At 40.5% G+C, this 19,484-nt stretch overlaps 1 protein-coding gene across 2 annotated transcripts in view; it reads left to right on the top strand.

Annotated features, from left to right (window-relative positions):
• Positions 1-19,484, top strand: part of acap2b (ArfGAP with coiled-coil, ankyrin repeat and PH domains 2b) — a 50,271-nt gene that overhangs the window by 4,285 nt on the left and 26,502 nt on the right. For both annotated transcript variants that reach the window (XM_070831979.1, XM_070831978.1), the window contains exons 2-6: positions 9,576-9,633; positions 11,832-11,951; positions 12,664-12,717; positions 15,169-15,227; positions 16,461-16,644. In XM_070831979.1, coding sequence (XP_070688080.1) covers positions 9,576-9,633; positions 11,832-11,951; positions 12,664-12,717; positions 15,169-15,227; positions 16,461-16,644 — 475 coding nt within the window. The remainder of the gene's footprint in view (positions 1-9,575; positions 9,634-11,831; positions 11,952-12,663; positions 12,718-15,168; positions 15,228-16,460; positions 16,645-19,484) is intronic.

The raw sequence follows: 19,484 nt of genomic DNA, 5'->3' as shown, positions 1-19,484 counted from the left end.
GTAGCTACTCAGTTATAATTGATTGATTCATTGAATAGTCAGTCTGCAGAAAATGTTTCATCAACTATTTTGATAGTTAATTAATGATGGAAGTCATTTTTTAAGCAAAAACACCAGATGTCTGATTCCAGCGTCTCAAATATGAGGATTTTCTCTCTTTGAAAACTTTCAGTGTTCAACTGTTTGTTCCACAGGAACAAACTGTTTTATAGAACTAACAGACAACAGAAAGCTGTAATTGACCAATCAGAATGGAGTATTCAACCAAGCCGTGTAATAAGACATTATAAGACGTCCTCTTTTACCAATGGAAATTGTTTGGGGAATTTGAGAATTTTTCACCAACTTTTGACATTTGTGGGGCAAACGATGAATTATTTAATATTAATTTACAGTGAAAATAATGAGCAGTTGCACCTCTAGCACATAATTGCCTAATAAGTTACTCCTGTTTAACATTTTAAATTATGTTTAAATATTTCTCTCCTTCAGAGTAAAAGTGTCAACACATTAACATATTCACTTCTTAATCACAGTCTCTTCACTGCAGACACTGAAAAATGACTCCCACCCTCTCATTCTGTGCTTCCTTCCTATGACTTCCATATGACGTAGGACGGCTGACGTTCGACAGCAAATACAAAGTTGTATTTCTTATTTCATTACAGCCAGAATTTCCCTAGAGCCTGTGTAACCGTTTATCTTTAAGAAATGACTTCATCTTGTTGATGTTTTTGAAGCTTGTGCATCTAATGTCGGGTTTTACCACAGCAGGACCCCCCTCCACATCACCGCTGCCCCGCTCTCTAACAATCACAGGATCTACGTCACAGCTCTGGAGCTCTCCCTATTCTTCACATTTCCATCCATGCTAACACATTCAAAGTGTTGAGTTGTTTGCCAGCAACACTGCCTATTAAACTTTATTTAAACGCCTTGTGCTTCTTGCCGTTACATTGACATTAAGGCTGAAGCTAACCATAATTTATATCTGGCCATCTGTGCTCTGATGAATCTGTTTATTTCTGTGAAAAGGTTGTGAAAAATGCCCATATTCCCCAAGCCCACAGTGACGTCTCCATTTAGCTTTTTTTTGTCTTTAAACCAAAGATATTCAGCTCGCTGTCACATGAGATAAAGAAAAGCAGCAAATCCTCACAATTGAAAATCTGAAATAAGGTTGCATTGAGCTCTGCATGGCTTTCACAATAGATAGCTGTTCAGATACTGTACAGTGGAAGCACATTTCCATTCAGACCAGCCAATCCCCCAAACATCTGCATCAGGAAATATTTTGCAGTGAGGTGGAAAGTAAAAATATGCAAAGAGCAGATGGTCTTGGAGTGTCAGCTTATGTCTTTGAAGTACCACAGGAGACTCTATTGTGTTGGCGGCGTGAATACCAAACCTGCTCAACCACCTCACTCCTGCATGCAGGGTGCACACAGCCCGCTGGCCCGCTGCCAACAGCCGCACTGAGCCAGGGAGGCGGCACTCTTTGTTTTGGATCGTGGTCACTGAATCATTGCAAAAGAATTAGGTGTCTCTGTTTTTATAGATGTTACTATGCAGTCAGAGCTCTGACTAACAGGTGGGGGGCAAGTGGCACAGAAAAGATCTGAAGCTTTGTCTGTTTCTGTCCTTAATGTTTGGTTGGTTGTTGGCAGCGTAAGGATTGTAGTCACCCACTACTAAAATAACTCCATTTTATACAGATGTTTATTCAACGTAGCGACAATAACAGTGTTGTTATTGTCTTAAATTATCTTAAATTCTATTTGAGAAGGCCTTAAAAATGTATTGTTGTATTTAATGTGGTCTGAACTCCACTAATGTAATGTTTGACAGAGCTGGCTTCAGATGTCTCTGTCATCCTGTTATTGCACACGTCACATCTGCGACTCCAGCTGCAAGACAATTGTAGTGATGAATATCATTAAGGAGAAATATATTATCTTCACAATAATAAATGTATTGCAACAAATAACTGTACCAGTTATTGTCATTTAGCCCTACTTATACCTTTGAACTGACGATGTGTGTTTGTATGTCTGTATTTTGACATTTGATATTTTTATTGCAAAAGTGGCATTGAATTTATTTTATTAAAAAGTCTTAGATTCAACCTGCCGATACATGTCGACACCCTGATTCAATGTACCATTTTAAATTTTAATATAACTATAAATGGACTATATTCACATTTTGGACAGTAACAAAAACAAACAATTTAAAGACATCACCTTTGTTATCACATCTGGGAAAGTGTGATGAGCTTTTTCTTTTTTCATTATTGATTTTTTGATAGTTAACTAAACTAAAATAATCAATACAGATCTCTATGGGGGAACCTGACCTGAATTAAGTCTGATAACTGATAACTGGTTTGATCAGTGTTTTGACAGTGACAGTCATTCCTTCAACATCACTTAGCCTGTACCACCGTGACAGTGCAGTGTTGACAGGCTAATTATCGGTGCCGATAAGACAGAGGAAATTATTTTGTGCCTTCCTCCTGATCGTCAGTTTTCTCCAGTGACATGTCACAATGTAGAAAGTCTCTACATGCAAATACCTGGGTGTTATTAGATGCCACTCTATCATGAATTCATTCTATTTAATTTATTTGTAAGAAGATACAGCAGCGCATTTACATTGTTAGACTTAGAGCTTAGAGCTAGCTGGAGTTGGTAGCCAGGTTATTATTCTTTTAAATCAGTGATTCTGAGTGTTATGCTGTACTGCAGTACAGCCTGGCTCAGCAGCCTATCTGTGAAAGTTTAACTGTAAAATCAACTCCAAATTGGCAGGGAGATTATTGATTAACCTGTCGTACACTGCTGTCAAGCAACTCATAACAAGAGTGTGCTCAGACGTGCACACATGATCTCTTCTAAATCCTCGCATGTTTTGAACAGCCAATACCAACTTCTGCCCTCCAAGAGGTGACCTTGAGTCCCTCCATGTGAACGTAAAAAAGCAGAAGAATTCTTTCATACGTCAGTTTTTCCTATTGCTGAACCAAAGTCAGTCTGCTGCTGAGATCTGACTCAGAGGGTATAATGTGACTGTAATGTAATGTGTTTTGTGCATCTATAGAAACTGTCATATGTGTAACTGTATGTTCAATCTGTGCGTAAATTTCTCAAAATGAATTTTTTGTGTAAACTGACAATAACGTTACATCTTTCAGTATCGCTTAGAGCTGATTATATTCTCATTCTAATAACCAAATAGAGTTTCTAAAGAAGCAGAACGTTTTAAAAAGCAATAATGTAGCAGTTTCATACTATGTGATATGTCAGCTAATTGCAGTGAGGAGATCTGAAATAACAGTGTTGCAATCTCAGATTTTATTAACCATACCAACACAGGTGGCTTCTCCTCTAGATGTATTATGGACCTCTGTCTGGAATATACTGTGTAGATCAGTGTCCCTTTGCGTGATCTTGGTCAACTTAAAGCGAAATAAGACCCAAACATTCCCTCAGTGATGCTGAATTGGCCTCTTTCTCACTGATGTGGTTTACAAGGCAGCCTTTTTTTCCCTCTTCTCCTCATGGGCTGTAGTCTGCTTCATACCACACGTCTGTCTTTATTTAGCCCCAGCTTCACCCTCACACCCAAACAGCACTTCAACTCCGATGTCTTAGTTCCCTAATTTATATTGCTCCATTTAGTGAAAAGGCTAGTAATCATATGTTGCTCTTGTTTTTTTACTTTTCTGTTGGGTTTTACTCTTTCCACTGTAGCTTTGTCACAGAGGGAGAGTCCTCTCTTAAAGTAAAGGTCAACAAGTGTGGCGGATATGATTTCTCTTTGGTGCTGAATGAGTAAAACGAGACACTGTGTAGTCACAGCAAATATACTGGAGGCTGCTCACATGAAGTCTATAACACTTACTTGTTTAATACAGTTTTCTGTGACAATTGGTTAATTAGAGGAAGAACTATTTGAGAGTAGAGAGTAGAGCAGAAAATTTGCAGCATTTTTGCTAATATTCAATTCATAGTTTGAGGTCATTTTGAAGGAAAATGACCATTATCATAGACCGTATATAAACATGGATGAAGTATCTCCACTTCATCACACTGTACAAAAATTAAGCCAAAATATCCTGGATGCAGGCGCCGTCATATTGTGCTGACGATGCCATTTCTGCACAGATTGTAGCTGGAACCAAGGTATCGAAATCCAACCTATAACTGTCAATAATGCTGCCACAACTCTTTTTTTTTTTTTTTTTTTTAAATATTCAAATAACTAATCAAAAACCACGGAAAATGAACACTTGAACATACACCAGCATGATGAGAACTACCTAAAATGACAGAAACCTTTTTATTTGACATGTACTTTGATTTTTTTTTTTGTGTGTAGCCCATCTGCTAACATGGAGGGGGTGGAGTTTATGACCTATACTGCAGCCAGCAACTGAGGCGTGATCAAGATGTTTTGGCTTCACTTCTGGGGAGCTGTCATGTCCTTTCTTACTGTGTTGTTCAGGCAGAAGGCAGGATGAATTTTAGAGGTGGTTCGATTGCATTCAAACTCATTCGAAAACCACAAGTGTCCATTCACACACGACGGAACAAACACGGAAACACGACCAAGTGCTTGACTACCATTAAAATTGGACTGATGATCAGATAAAACAAGCAACTTGAAGACATTACTTTGAGTTGTGGGAAAATGTGATGGGCCACACGCTAAAAAATGTATCGGTGAATTAGTAAAATAATATGCAGTTTAAAATGTAACGAAAATAATCTGTAATTGCAGCTCATAAGAAGAATTTGACTTTGAAAGCCGGCTGTTAGACATGACATGTCTCATAAAAACATCAGAAAAAGTAAATTAAATACATTTCAAAATCCATAGCTGCATCTAAAGCACCTTACAGGCTCTCAGGTCCCTCAAACACCGTCCAAAACCGATCCTGTGCTCTGTAGTCGAGCAGCCTGAATAAATGAAATACAAAAACACTGAATATAGTGGACCAAACAATAAGATTTGTATGTTTGATAACAGGACTCCATTCCCTGTTTGAAAACAAAATGATGGTGATGGTGATGCTGCTGCTGCAAAACACTTGAAGGTTAACCCCAAATGTCATATTATGACTGTCGTCTGGTCTTTTGGAATTGGCTTCAGTGAGCTGAGATTATCTTCTGATTATAACTTCACCACATAAAGTGCACCTTACTTGTCTGCTGCTTCTTTTCTATCTTCAGAAGCTAAGAGCAGAAAACCTGCATCATCCAGGCTGTCTGCTTGTCACACAGCCTACTTTATCACACTATGTGGGCTGTTGAGAGATGCAAGCTTATTGACGCCATAATGCAATGCAGAGATAACATTATATCACTATGTGACTCTGAATCTAAGTGCGTCTGAATAGTTTAGGAAAATAAAAGCCCCCTATTCACTTTGTCCTTGTTTATCACTAGAAAAGAAATTGTTTTTTGTTAAAGTTGGATGTGATGGCTACATCTCTGATCTTCTATGGCTTTCTCATGTCTGAGAGTGTTCAGATAACCTCTGGACTGACTGACAGAGACCATGAAGATGATTTCTCATGGCCATCCACAGACATAAATGCATGTATGTGACAGCTTTGGCTCTCATCTTGTGATTTTCTTTAACTCAAATAATCTATAGTTTATAAACCCGTGCAGATCTTAGTGCTCTTGGCTAGTCATTACCAAGGAGATTCAGTTCGGGCCGGGAACTTTGTGTCCATGTTTATCTCGATTCCCGAGATAAACTGCCATATGCCTGAAAAGCCAAGCAGTACTATAGGTATAATAAACTCTTGACCTACACATTCATAAGGGAAATTGTCCTTCCAAAGTTCTACTTTCACTTTGTTCAGGCAGTCGTAGATGGAGGCCTTGCAGTGCCACCTTTATTTCATTGAAGTTTCAGGTGGTTCAAGCTTCAAATGAAAGTGTTTACATTATTCAAAATAGATACAGATATTCTAGAGGAATTGTGACCCCGACTGAGAAGTATGTATCATATTTTGCATGCTGTTACAACCCGACCAGAAACCAAGGGCCCCATTTGGGAACCTTTCAGTAAAATCAATCTCTCAGCCTGGCAAAGACCAGCCACGGAAATAGTGCTGGTCAGCAGTCAGAGTATCAATATCAGGTGAAGTGCCAGGCTCAGGACTGCTGATGCTGTCTTCTTTCTCTCTCTATATATATGTCTATACACTGTGTGTAGGTGATTTGCACTGTGGATTTATGTAATTGTAGTGTATTTTTGTCTAAAGCCTGTATCATCACATATTTTCTTGTGAAGTGTGTGACTGTGTGGTAGAAAAGTCTGTGTCTGTCGTTCTCTCATGCTTTCTTCTTCTGCTCATTATCCAGACTCAGGTTGGCCATGCTCCAAGGTCAGAGCTGTGAGGCAATGGCCCAGATTTTCATTTTGCCAGAGCCCCTCCTTTTTTTATCCTCTGTCAGCACTTTCACAAGTTCACCCTGCAGGCTCAAGTTACGAGATTAGAAGAAAATAGTCATGTTCTCGTTGTTGCACACAAAGCCGGGGAGTGACTGACTGACAAAGGATTGAGTTAGATTTCCAAGGCAAATTTTTTCCAGGGTATAGATGGCTGAGTTCGCCTGATCTTGTGCACGACATCTTGTCTTCGATACTCTCAGTTAAACACATTCACATCTGAAAACTGCCACTAAAGGTGTCTTTTTGTTTGCCCAAGAGCAGCTACACCTGAGTAAATCATGTCAAGTGCTTCTGTCAAGGACAAAGCGATAGGCGTTGCTGAGTGAATGAATAATAGAGTATTCCTGGATTCAAAGTCTTACATATCTGCTTAGTGGCTTTTGTGAGGGGATAATATCTGTAATTACCCTATTGCCTTATGGTTTTTCATAAAATCGCACCCAGATCTTCCAGGGAAGTCTAATCTGGGACATGCTGCTCTGTGACTGCTTTAGCCCTTCCCTCTGGTTGGTGGTAAATTTGGCGAGCCGGGGATTACAGCTTGTACTCACTACTGTTGTAGTCACTGCATTTGTACCAGTAAAATGCTTAGTTTATAAATACAGGAAAATAACAGACCAGATTACCTTGAAGTCAGACACTAGAGCCTGTCAGCAGAACAGTCCTGATTCTGGGTGATTCATCAAAGACATGGACTTTGCCTTTAGGTCTTGACAAAAACAAACAGGACAGGATTATTGTCTCTGCAAGAGAGGCAACCTTTTTATTGCCTTTGACGCTGTCTGTGCCCTCCCTGTCAACTTAAGTCTTTAGTTGATTCCACCGTGTTTGGCTTGTTAACAATCTCATAAAAATTAACACTACAATGATGCAACTCGGTGACAGCGCCACCATCTGGGAAGCCTTTTCTCTTAGGCAAGCGTTGTCATGCTTTTCAAGTTTATGTTAGTGTTGATCAAAGTATTCGAGCTGAGTATAGCTTATTTTGCCACCTGGCAGCATACCCAGCTAACCGATCGTCATAAATCATAGATCCATTTCAACCCTGGCAAAAATTAACCAGCCAGCTTAGTTTGAGCTCAGGTTCAGGAATGGAGCGCCCCTCCTTAAGATAGTGGGGCTTAGTGTTTTTGTCAAGGATTTAGGAAGGGTAGATTCTTGGCAGCATTGAGGCCAGACTGTCACGCAGCCCGATATTGGTTTGTCGCCAATCAGCATTCTGCCTGACCTTATCTTGGTTACATTGAAGATATTGGTGCTCCCGTGCACAGATACTCTCTAATATCTTCCGCACAGTTAAATCAGTTATTTTTTTAACAGATTAAAACATGTTATGTACGTACAGTAAAAAGAAATGTATACTTGTACACAGAACTCCTTGACCCCACCACCAAAGCACTCAGCCGGCTCAGTCAGTTTTTTCTCTGACAGTGACCAGATGTTGGCAGCTGTCAGTGTGACACCATACGGAAGAACAAACAGCTGGAGGGGGTTTGGGGAATGCCATCCACTGCTGCTGCAGGGTGTCACTCTTAATCCCTCTGCTTCATACTGACACACGACGCACACACACTCCCACACTCACAGTGCTGCACGATATGCTGTGACTTTTCCCTTGACTGGAAATGATGACATTTGCATTAAAGCATTACATTAATGTTCTTATCTCCAGTGATTTACACCAACGGCAACAGCATAATGAGACTGAAATCAAGATAATCCATTTTACTAGAAATTAATAGAAAGAAACAAGTACTGCAACAGCTTCATTAGATGTAAACCATTCCAGTGTCCCCATTTTGTGGGGTGTAAATTTGCCTTTCTGCACATTATTACTGCTAAACTGTTGAAAATGGGAAATATGTATCATCTAAAAGCCACATCTGGGCTGTGGGACATAATTGATGATAAAAGAAGCACTGTGTCATACATTCAGTTTTTATAATGTGTGAATAAAGTACAACAAATATTTTCTTCTCTCACCCACTGTTAATCTTACAGTGGTGCCTGCATTGTTGTTTTTCGCTCAGACCGTGATCAATGACTGCAACATCAGCTCGAACCTTATGAACTCAATCCAGTGTTTTTGACTTTGTAGGATAGAAAAGCAGCACAAACATACCCTAATGTGTAATTACTATGGGGATAAACACAAACAGCTCTCATATTGTAATTATTAGGCTGAGTTCAAGCCCAGCAAGCAACTTTCTTGCTGACATATGCTTCAGTAGGCTAAACTACTTTATGACATTGTTAGTGGTGGTAGCACTTCTCTTTTTTATTGTGCTTTACCTCTTTACATTTTCCATGAACAGTATTAGATCCTCTTATCAGGTGCTTATGTACCTTTCCTACACTGGAGTAAGGTTGCAGTAACATATTTAACTGCATAGATTATTATCGAAAATTAGTGGGGATTAATTCATCAAGCCTGAGCTGGGATGAGGTCTTTGATGAGGTTTCTTCCTCCCGTGTCCTGGAGGATCGTGTCACATGCTTGTAGGCTGTAGATCCTGTGGAGAACCAAGCTGTGCTTTGTCACGTTTTAGAGGGCAGGATGCCAGACCCGACTCAAGCCCTGCGACATTACCCAAAATGGCAGCTCTCAGTTTGGCCGCCTCTAATGGTGTGTGTCTCTGCACGTGCTTGTGTCAGTGCCTTGGAAGTGTATAATTGTAGAATTGGCTATAATTGTAGAATATGGGCATGTTGGTGAAACTAAATTGTCACATTTAACTTTAACCCTCATATTTAAAAATCAAGGTGCTGATACAAGATGTAGCAATTAGGCAGATGTTTGATGATCACACAAATCTGTTAAAATAATCAAGATATAACATCAGCGATAACTGTGCTGCTGTAATGCTTTTTATTATTTTAAAACCTTATTTCATTAGTGTGTATACAGTGGATGTAGCTGGTAAATGGGTAAAAATGTGGGGAAAAAGGTAAACTAAACTGGCACAGAGGGAGTTCATGTTCTTTACATAAGGGTTTCTCTGCAGTGTGTCTTCTAACTGGCATATGAATGTCTGTGAAGTTGATAGTATTGAGTCACGGTTACATACAATTTCAAGTGTTTTTTTTTTTTCTTTCCCCCACAGAGCCACCATAGAGGAAGTGGAGGGGGATGTGTGCGAGTTGGAATCCAAGCTCGACAAAGTGAGTACCACCCATGAAAAACACTGCTTAATTGTTCATTTGTTCTACAGTGTGAACTGGCAGCCGCAGGAGCCATCCTGCAAGTGGAAAGTTTCAGGTTGGTCCTAGGCTGTCCCCAGTTTATCCCCTGGCAGATTGCCTTGTTAGAGTAAGACTCTACTACAGACACCTGGCTTCCACTTGTGGGTGTGTATGTGTTTCGAAAGTATATGAAGAAACCCACCCATTACACTGTAGTGTGTACTGCAATTGGACAATTTGCTATAATTCCTTCAGAGCATGACTCATACCGGTGTTTCAAATCTACTGCCTGCCAACCAAACTGTATTGGTTGGCAGGTATTGTTTACCTGTGCCTCATTCCTAGTCATCTTTTATTCTAATAAGCACACTTTGTTTGTCAGAATCATAAATATGAAATCTGTTGGAGTTAGCCATCTTCAGTGCCGAATATGAACCCTTGTCTTGTCCTGTGTGTGTTTTGGCTTCATTTTGTTATGCTTGGCTTTCTAAGTAATGGCTAACTCCAACATGGGAACCGTTGCCTTTTAATGCTAATAACTTTTGACATTGTCTTCTGTAGGTTGTTCAGATTACATTCTCACTCCTAGTGAGCTGCAGCACAGTTCATCTCACTCACCTTCTTGTCTAATGGACTAATCAAACAAACTAGCATTCATCAGTAGTTGTAATCTGCCCCGAATCCCCCCCCCAACCCCCCAGCTGATCGCCACAGAGCTGAGAGTGTGTTCACTATCTGAGGGTGAGATCTCGAGCGTTGAAGATCCCAGTTCATTGTTCCTCGACTCAGTCTCCCACCCTCCTCCTCACCTTCCTCCTCACCCCACCTCTGTGACTCAGCCTCGGCCTCACTCCCCCCCCCCCCTTCCTCTGGAGAGGAAGGATCTGCTGTAGAGTGGGTGTGTTTGTGTGCATTAGTGTGGCTCCGAGAGTGTGTGTGTGAGAGTATGGCTGTGGTAGTGTGACTCTGTCTGTGTATGTATACGTGTTGATGGGTGGAGTTGAGAGACAAGGCGCTTAAGAGACTAGAGTTCAACTTTTTCTTGGAGCTTCCAACACATGGACACCCAGAGAGCCACATCGTCAAACGTAAACGCACTTTTAGCTGTGCTGATACCTTATATTCCTAACAGAGTGGACACTGCAGCAGTGGCCAGCTGGTTTCTTATAGATGAGGTTTTGGATTTTCTTACAGGTTAGGTTGAGGTCAATTGAAATTAGTTAACTTCATTAGGTTTGAAGTACCTTAGGCTAAATGAAAAAGGTTATATAAATGTTTTAACGAATATTATAGAGAAAAACATAAGTTGTCATGGTGGACAGTGATGCACCAACAACAGGATGAGACAGAAAAAACAACAAGAAAGAGGAAATGCAGACTTTGATCGTTAGTGAAAGATTTTACTCCACCATATGAAGACCTGCTGATATGTAATAGTGGCTTGCTTAAATGACGAGCTCCTAATGGGTCACTTTTAAAGTTACCTTTTACCTTCTGACCGTTTGCTACAAATACAGTTGTATGCATGTTTGGGACAGCATTTTGATTGACAGCATTATTTAAATTAGTTTAATATCACTCATTCATTTCTTTTTTTGATACCACCTCCTAATTTACTTGAGTTTTGCTGAGAAAACCCAATGTCAACTGTTGTGAAGGAGAAACAAGAATTTTGTATTTTACCATTCTTTATGAACCTTCGATCACTTGCTAAACTGCCAAGGAAATTGCTTAAAATTTGCATTTTTACTTGAGTTATTTAGCTGCTCTGGCTGTCGAGGCACATTGAGGCTATGTGTCATCTCCTGTGTGGGAGTGGATGGAGAACAGCCAGTGTTTGTTGTGAGTTTACATAACCTGGAATTATCTTTGTCCCCAATGAGTCAGAGAGGAAAGAAGTGCTTGTTGTTAATTACCAAGAAACTAACTAAGCATCTTGCTTTTCAGTGTTAGTTTTATGCTCTGCAGCACCAACTTCCACAAATCTACGATTCCTCAATCTATTCTTAGCAGCAAACTCCAATTGTTTTTAATAAGAGCAAATGTCCTGATGAAATAACCGCCTCTATTTCTTGTTTCTTCTCACTCAAGTGTTATCATCTTCTCTCTGCATCTGTCTATTACTGCATTTCTTAATTCCTCTCTAAGCATTTGCCTCTTTCTCTTTCTCTCCCTAGTTGGTGAAGTTGTGTATTGGGATGATTGATGCCGGAAAAGCCTACAATGCAGCCAACAAGCAGTTTGTTAGTGGGATCCGGGAGCTCGCCCAGCAGTCTACCAAAGATGAAGTCATCGAGGTAAAGTAAAAAAAAAAACCTGGCTTGATCTAAATCATAAACAGTCATCAACATTGGTGCTATTACAGTGTATAGTCTTTTTGTTTCTTTCTTCTTTTGACCATGACTGACTTCTTCCTAGTTCCCACATATAAAGAGGCCTGTGCTTCCTCTTTGTTGCACACACTACCTTTTTGTCTCTTTTGAGTGAAATGTTTTTGTCCTTGATGACATTACCAGATTAAATCTAAATTTCAAACAAAAAAAAAAAAAAAACAAGTCCTCGTAAAACCTTGTACTGTCCACTGGGTCTTGTCGAGGTCAGATGTTTTGTTGTGTTTTCTCACATGAATTTTTCATGTCAAGGCAGGCACTTCCTGTCTGCCTTTGTGTATTTCGTTTAGTGCCTCTCCCTCGAGTTTGAAGCTCGGCCGCTGCATGTGTTTGGAGGGAGTAACTCGGCCAAAAGAATTCTTTCCCAACGTGCTATTGTTTCTCCAAAAAGACAATTTTCTTTGCAGCCATACCTGTCTGACAAAGGAGATTCTGTCATGTTGTATTCAGTAGAGGTTTGCATGTCATCCCATTTCATTATTTGCAGAACTTTGTTTTAGTACAGGCCTAGTTTTTATTGTTTGCCCTGTGAGATTATTTGTGTTTTATTGTTGTAAGAATACATGGCGACATCCCGTCCCTGCCTGCCTTAATGGCCGTCCTTCTTCTCTCCCCACAGTCCAGTCTCACAAAGTTTGCTGAGAGCCTGCAGGAGATGATCAACTATCACACGGTATGCTATCACTGCTATGTGAAACCGGATGTATTGTCTGTCTTCTGTATTTTCCCCCCTGGGTGATGACAAAACTCAGCTGGGCTGACAAACTGGAACAGCTCCTCAACTGTCAGAGTTTTTATTTACTGCTGGGAAGGACCGCAGCAGACTACAAGACAGAGACAAGGGGCCTGTGAGAGAGTGGCCAGTTGTGGTTTGAGAGAGGGAAGTGGAAAGAAACACTTAATAGAGGATTAGCAATTATGTGAGGGTACCCTTGAGCAAGACATTTAACCTTTATCTACTTTCATGGGGTTGCTCAGAGGTAGAAGAAAGCAGCTGTAAGCAGTTTCCAGTTGGGATTTCACATTACTGTAAAAATGTGAAATGTGCTGAAAACTTGCCTTTCTGCTCAGCAAACACTTCCCTCCATAAAAAGTGAGTAAAAGGAAACCCTTTGTGTCAGAAAAAATATGTTTATTCTTAAAACATTACTTAAATGTCAGGACAGCTTCCTTGTCACAAAAACTCCAAGCGCCTGCCCCCAGCACATTAAGTCCATGTGACAAAGAGAGGATTTTCTCCAAGATTGTCTCATGAAATCCATTCCCTGCTTCCCATGTTGTGGAGTGTTTATCTGTTGGAATAAATCATGTGTTGCTGAGATAAACATGGTCACGGTCACCTTTTTTATGATGTGGATCTTACAACAAGATCCTTCTATGCTCCATATTCTGCGGGCTTTACAAGTTTTACAGCACAGTCATCTAACGCACTCCACTTCCAAGCACAAGATCTCAGACAATAAACAAACATGACACCTTATCCCTTGTTGTATCCTCGCCTGTCCCTGCCACCCCCACCCAAACTCTCCAAGACGCCCGGTCGGACAGATCTGATTATGTGGCTGTTCTTTTCCAGAGTTAGGCTCCTCAGCTGTCAGAGTCTTGTAGGCATGACAGTGACATTTAGAAATGAAGACTCAACTTTCCTCTGTTTGTCCTCTCATTATCAATCCCTCAAACACAAAGGATGCGCGGGGCACGCTAGAGGCTTTTCTTCTACAGTGAAAGTTACTTTCTTAATCTCCCTTGTCATCTCTTGTTTCTGTTTGCTTTGCATAACGTGTTCAGAGTGAGTTCCCAGCCAGCATCACACTGAGACATGTTCGAACAAACAAGCAGGCTGCAGTTATGATCATTGTGGTTGTGGATGGGGACTTTGCTCTCGTGTTACCTCTGCATCATTCATTTGTTTTTATTTATTTACATCATCAACTTTAATAACTTTGATGTGAACAGTAAACTATTGATTAACAGGCTTAATTCATGGAAGACATTTTGGCTTGTTATAGGAGGAAAAGGTGTACTGCACAGGCGTAATTTAATTTAAAACATTAATGAAGCCGCTGCTCTGATGAAGTGTCCCTGAACAACAACGTAACAGCATAAGGCTCCTATCGCTGGCACACCTAAATCAGCTGCAGTCATTATAGTTAACTACATTTGTACTGCTATGACATGTTAAAAAGACTGTATATCTCTAATAGATACCATTACTGCTACTACACGCTCCAGTACAAGTGATAGTGGAGCAAGACGATGATAAAATAAGTTAAAGGGACTTTTATTTAGATTTATTATGACATCAGACAAGTAAAACAATTTGAAGACGTCTTGTGTTTTTTTGTTTTGGCTAGTTTTGTCCAGGTTTGGTTGACCTGGGTTCTGCAGACAGACTTGAACACTCCCCTGGTTAAATGTCTTAGAATTCCAAAAATCCGCAGGGTGGACGATTCACCATAATCCCACAGTGGATTCTCTTTCCTCTTATTGACTTCCTTGACTAGACCCCTAAAAGCCTCCAGGGGCCATAGTGCAGGCCTGCGACTATGACTCAACTGTGGAGACTGCGGTCACGTCAGCTGACTGTCGGATAGGTTTTTTGCCACTCAGCGATCTTTCAGCACATGATCCACTCAGACACAGTGCTCAATCTGTTTGTCACTGGGAGCCTCTCCCGGCCACAGTGCTCATATTGTCTTGTCTGGCCATGAAATCTCACTGAAGCTCCGTTTAGATAGATGTTTTTGTCAGGCCTTTTCCTTGGCAGCGCATTTTTAAGGAAGCATGCAGGTTAATGACCGTATGACTCATTACCAAGAATAAGCAAATCACGTCATTTCTCGTGTTTATGTCTTTATGAGGGGAGTTTACAAAGTCAGCTTGTTTGTGTAAATTTAGCTGCCTAATTGCACCCTATGATGTTAACACAAATCCTCCCAAACAGAGGTGCTGGATGTTGACCTGAAAAACGTCCCATGGAGTGGAAAGTGAATACATTTCTCAGCTTTTTGCTGCTTTCCTAGAAAAGTGTCCATAGGCGTTTCATGCTTGAATCGTTCAACTAACTAGAGAGAAGCTATTTTGTCAGACAGAAAACATTTACTCTTTATTTCTTTCTTCACAGATATTATTCGATCAGGCCCAGAGATCAATCAAGACCCAGCTTCAAACATTTGTCAAAGAGTGAGTATTAATTGAATAAAGATGGATAAAGCTGATCATATCTCTGAGCAGTCTGAGCTGTTGAAGAATGACCTACATTTAGTTTTTGTGCCGTTTCTCTGTGAGAAGAAGCCACAGCAGTTTTACTTTTTACTCATGTATTCAAATCAGCTTAAAATGATAAACCCTGGAGATATCTGAGGTAAACTTAATGTACTTGTACTTCAAGTACACCCTGTAAGGAAAGTTTAAAGTGTTTTGAATACAGAAAGCTCACTCTGGAAATACTCTGAATGTAAAGTAGAAGCTGAAGGGACTTCACATATCTGATGGGCAAAGGATTTGGACAAAGCACGCAAGGACACTAAATTACATCTGTATATATAATATGTAATAATATTTTCATGCGAATCAAGACCTCCTGTCTCCCTGTTTGAAGTCTTATACAAGCAGCCTGGAATCCAGTGCTGTATTAGAATTGCAGGAAGCAGTGGGGCCTTCTGGTTTATTTCATTATAAGGATTAGCAGCTTTTGCCCACCAGGGCTAAACTCCCACATCAGCAGCACCCGTTCTTCTCAGAGAAAGCTGGGAAACATGTTCCATCATAATTACTCGCTATCTTGCCGCACACTTAAATGTTAATCACAGGGCCGAGAACAAATTTGGGGCGCAGAGTTTCAGCGCTTTGTCCTCCTCCTCAAGATAAGTGCTTCTGCCCAGTCACTCACAGTGACGCAGCACAAGACCTGGGTTAAATAGTCTCAGCCAATCATTTTTTGTGTTTTAACCTCCTTGGTTTTGCAGCTGACCAAGATTTGTGAAATCAACCTCTGTGGCCATGGTTGTGTTGCATCATATCCAGAGATAACTTAACTTCCTCTAACATTTGACCTTTCCCCTCACAGGATTGTTGACAACAAAGGGAGAGGTCTTTTTTGTCTGAGGTCACAGAGTTTGTAAAACCCATTAAGCTTGATCCCTGAATTGTGTGAAAAAGCTGTCGTACTACTTTTCCACGCAGCTCAAGTAACAAGACTTATTTGTAGTGCAACTGCAGAAGACTTCCTGAAAAACCAATGTGTGAAACATTTGTTGTCTCTTATGAATGAATAAATTAGTATTTTAGATTGCATTTACAAACTCAGTGTTCCCATTTGCACTCCCACAAACTACACTACATTAACTACATTAAGCCCTGAGTCTAATTTGTCTTTATGAACGGTATAATCTCTGTGCTCATTTCCATCATCAGTGACCTACGTAAGTTCAAAGAAGCCAAGAAGCAGTTTGACAAAGTGAGTGAGGAAAAGGAGGCGGCACTGATCAAGAACGCCCAGGCTCCCCGCAACAAGCAGCACGAGGTGGAGGAGGCCACCAACATCCTCACTGCCACACGCAAGTGCTTCCGACACATCGTCCTCGACTACGTTTTACAGGTACAACTCACTTAAGTCCTGAGTTGCTCAGAATCTTTGAAGTGGCATGCTGGTTATTTCTTTATACTTGCACTTAAAGTGCGCTAAAAACGAATGATAGAAAAAGCTGTGACTGTTATTACAGTACATGCTGTAATCATCCTTTGATGCTTTGAGTCTAATTTTATTTCACATTTTCCAGCATATGTAACTTTTTATAGCAGTAGAGTGCTGACATGCGGATTTCAAGAGGGAAGCTTTAAAAAAAAATAAAAAATGCTCAGCTACACACCATCACATACGACATTTCTCTGTGCACCCCAGCCAACATGGGTTTGGATATGGAACCTAATATGCTAAGTCAGGTTGAAAACGCTGATGTAGCACAGAGAAGAGCGAACATCAGCTGTGTCTGCTTCTGTTACATAAAAAAGTGATGCTCATCCACTTGCCGTGTTCCAGTATAACACATCAGAGTGGATTTGGCTCAGAAATATGCACCAACAGGACACTGGGAGCAGCAATTGAATTAGCTGGAGCAGTGTCAACAGGACTAGTAGAAGAGAAAGATGTTTTTCTTAGCATGAACAGTGATGTGATAGTAGGTGGTGGAATACTACATCTATGTGCACTTATTAATCACCCAGTAGTTTATTGTTCTATCAAAGATTTTTTTTCCACAGTTGGTGCACATACAACACTTTATATTAATAGATGGACAAAATGCTGCTGTCTCCTCATGTTTTTAACTAAACCTATCAAGGGATTAAAATTCGTAAAAAGCGTTGCACATTGTCTTTGTGACCACTGAGCATTTGTGTTGAATGAAGCGCTGTGGTGGAGAAGTGATTCATATTTTTAGGAAGAAAGCAGCAGGAGGAGGAGGAAGAAGAAGCACATACGAAAACAAACAAACAAAAAAACCTTTCTGGTCTAACTGCACTTGAAGAATACTGCTAAATATATCCAATATTTGAAGAAAAGCTACTGGTATTAAAATGAGTCATGTTTTAGAAACCGTACATCTCCTTTTGTGCTCTCCTCTCTTAAATTCGGGCCTGTTTGGGTCTGTTCTACCTTTTTTCTGTCAGACCCACACAAATGTCTTGTACTCTGACCTTTCGCAGTGAAAACTGAACACATCAGCTGTGCGCCTGGTCTCTCCTCTTGGCGCAAAGTAGCGCTGATGAATGCTTTGTGCTTTCTGATAAGGAAGCTGTTAGCCCCATTACTGAGTCTCACTCCAAAAGAACAGACAATGCTTTGTGGACACAGTTTGCTCCAAAATTAGATTTTGAAAGAAACCCAAAAGCAGGTTTCAAAATAGGTTTGGCAGTCTGCTCCAGTGGCCCTCTGCATAATCACTCTCATAAAATGAAGCTGGCCTGTGAGAAATTAGTCGAGTTTTTTATCTTGCCTGGTAGTCTGCTTATTGGAAATCTATAAGCCCAGCAGCTAGCACAGCTGATTTAAGTGGGTCTCCTATAAAGTTTTACATTTCGTTAGTGCTGTCAGCACTTTTAAAATGGTGCTAACTTCTGCCGCTGTGCTTGCAGGAAACATTTGAGACAGACTTTAGCTTTATTTTTTTTTGTTCTTTTTAGATTGTTTTTGTGGCATTTTTGCTTAATTATACAGTGCACAGTTTACAGTGACATGCAAGATGGTAGAGGGAGAAGAAAATATATGAGAGAGGCTCTAAGCCAGACTTGCATTCATGACAGTTTAAGATCGGAGCACGGCTGTTTTACCCTGCTGTGCCACGTAGAGCTCGATCATAAAATACTGAACTTGAAACTTTGAGTTCGCTTTATTGGCTGTTAGTCAAGCCTAGAAAAAACTACAAGTAAATGCAGCTGTGAGATGAAAATTGTAAGATGAAAAACGCACCATGCAGTAAAAAATAATACAGACTTAATCTTGACCTCCAACAAACAAACAAATGCCTAAAATTTAAATACACACAAATCACAGAAGAGCAGAAGTACAGTTAACTTTTAGTAGAGATCGATAGTTGTATGTCTACAAAACGTAACAAACCTGAAATTTCTCATGCCTGAATAGTGAATATTTTAAGCCTAAATCTTTCAAACTTTTTGTCCTCACACTCTTACAAGTGTGGAATTACCACAACTTACCAACCAATTACCAACCAAATGCTCATAAATTTAGCTTGTGGCAGTTGTTTGTTGACACCATAATCCACTTTGCCAGTTACAACAACCATCGTTCAGAGTTGCCACTCCAGTCAAAACTGCTAATTGGCTGTAATAGAGAAAGGGAGGGGGCTTGTAAACGATGTGATGCATCAGCCGCTGTGGCAAGGAGATGGGGTGTAGGGGGGGGAGCTTCCTTCCCTGGATGGGCGTTAAATCTGTGTATAAACACAAGTGTGGTGAGTGTTGCCAAGGATAAGAGCCTTACAATCTACAGCCAAAATAATACTGCTTTTATTATTCAGTGGATCAAAGTGTGGTGTCCCTTGCTTTCCTGGCCACAAAAGGAAAACCACTGGAGCAGCCATAGGACCAGAAAGAAGAAGCTAAAGACAAGCTGCTTCCCTGAGCGAGGCCTGACTGTATTGTCACACAGAAGTTATTAGTTCCCGTCGAGGCCAGCTAGCGTCACATGTCTGTATTTACAGCCTGCCATAATTCATCACTACTCGACAACATTAACATAAGAAGATAACCTCACAGACCACATCAGCTACACAATGCTAATTAGCAGGAGATGAGGAAATGTCTGCCCCCCCCCCCCAACGCATGCATACACATAGACAGAGAGAGATTGATAGACAGACAAGGGTTACATCGAATGCTGCACTGCACTGATGTAGATGATAACAGAGACAAGCTACA

This window comes from Pempheris klunzingeri, chromosome 6 (genome assembly GCF_042242105.1).
Source record: "Pempheris klunzingeri isolate RE-2024b chromosome 6, fPemKlu1.hap1, whole genome shotgun sequence".
Taxonomy (NCBI): Eukaryota; Metazoa; Chordata; class Actinopteri; order Acropomatiformes; family Pempheridae; genus Pempheris; species Pempheris klunzingeri.
Note: the sequence above shows the minus strand (reverse complement) of the source record. Positions and strands in the feature narration are given on the sequence as shown.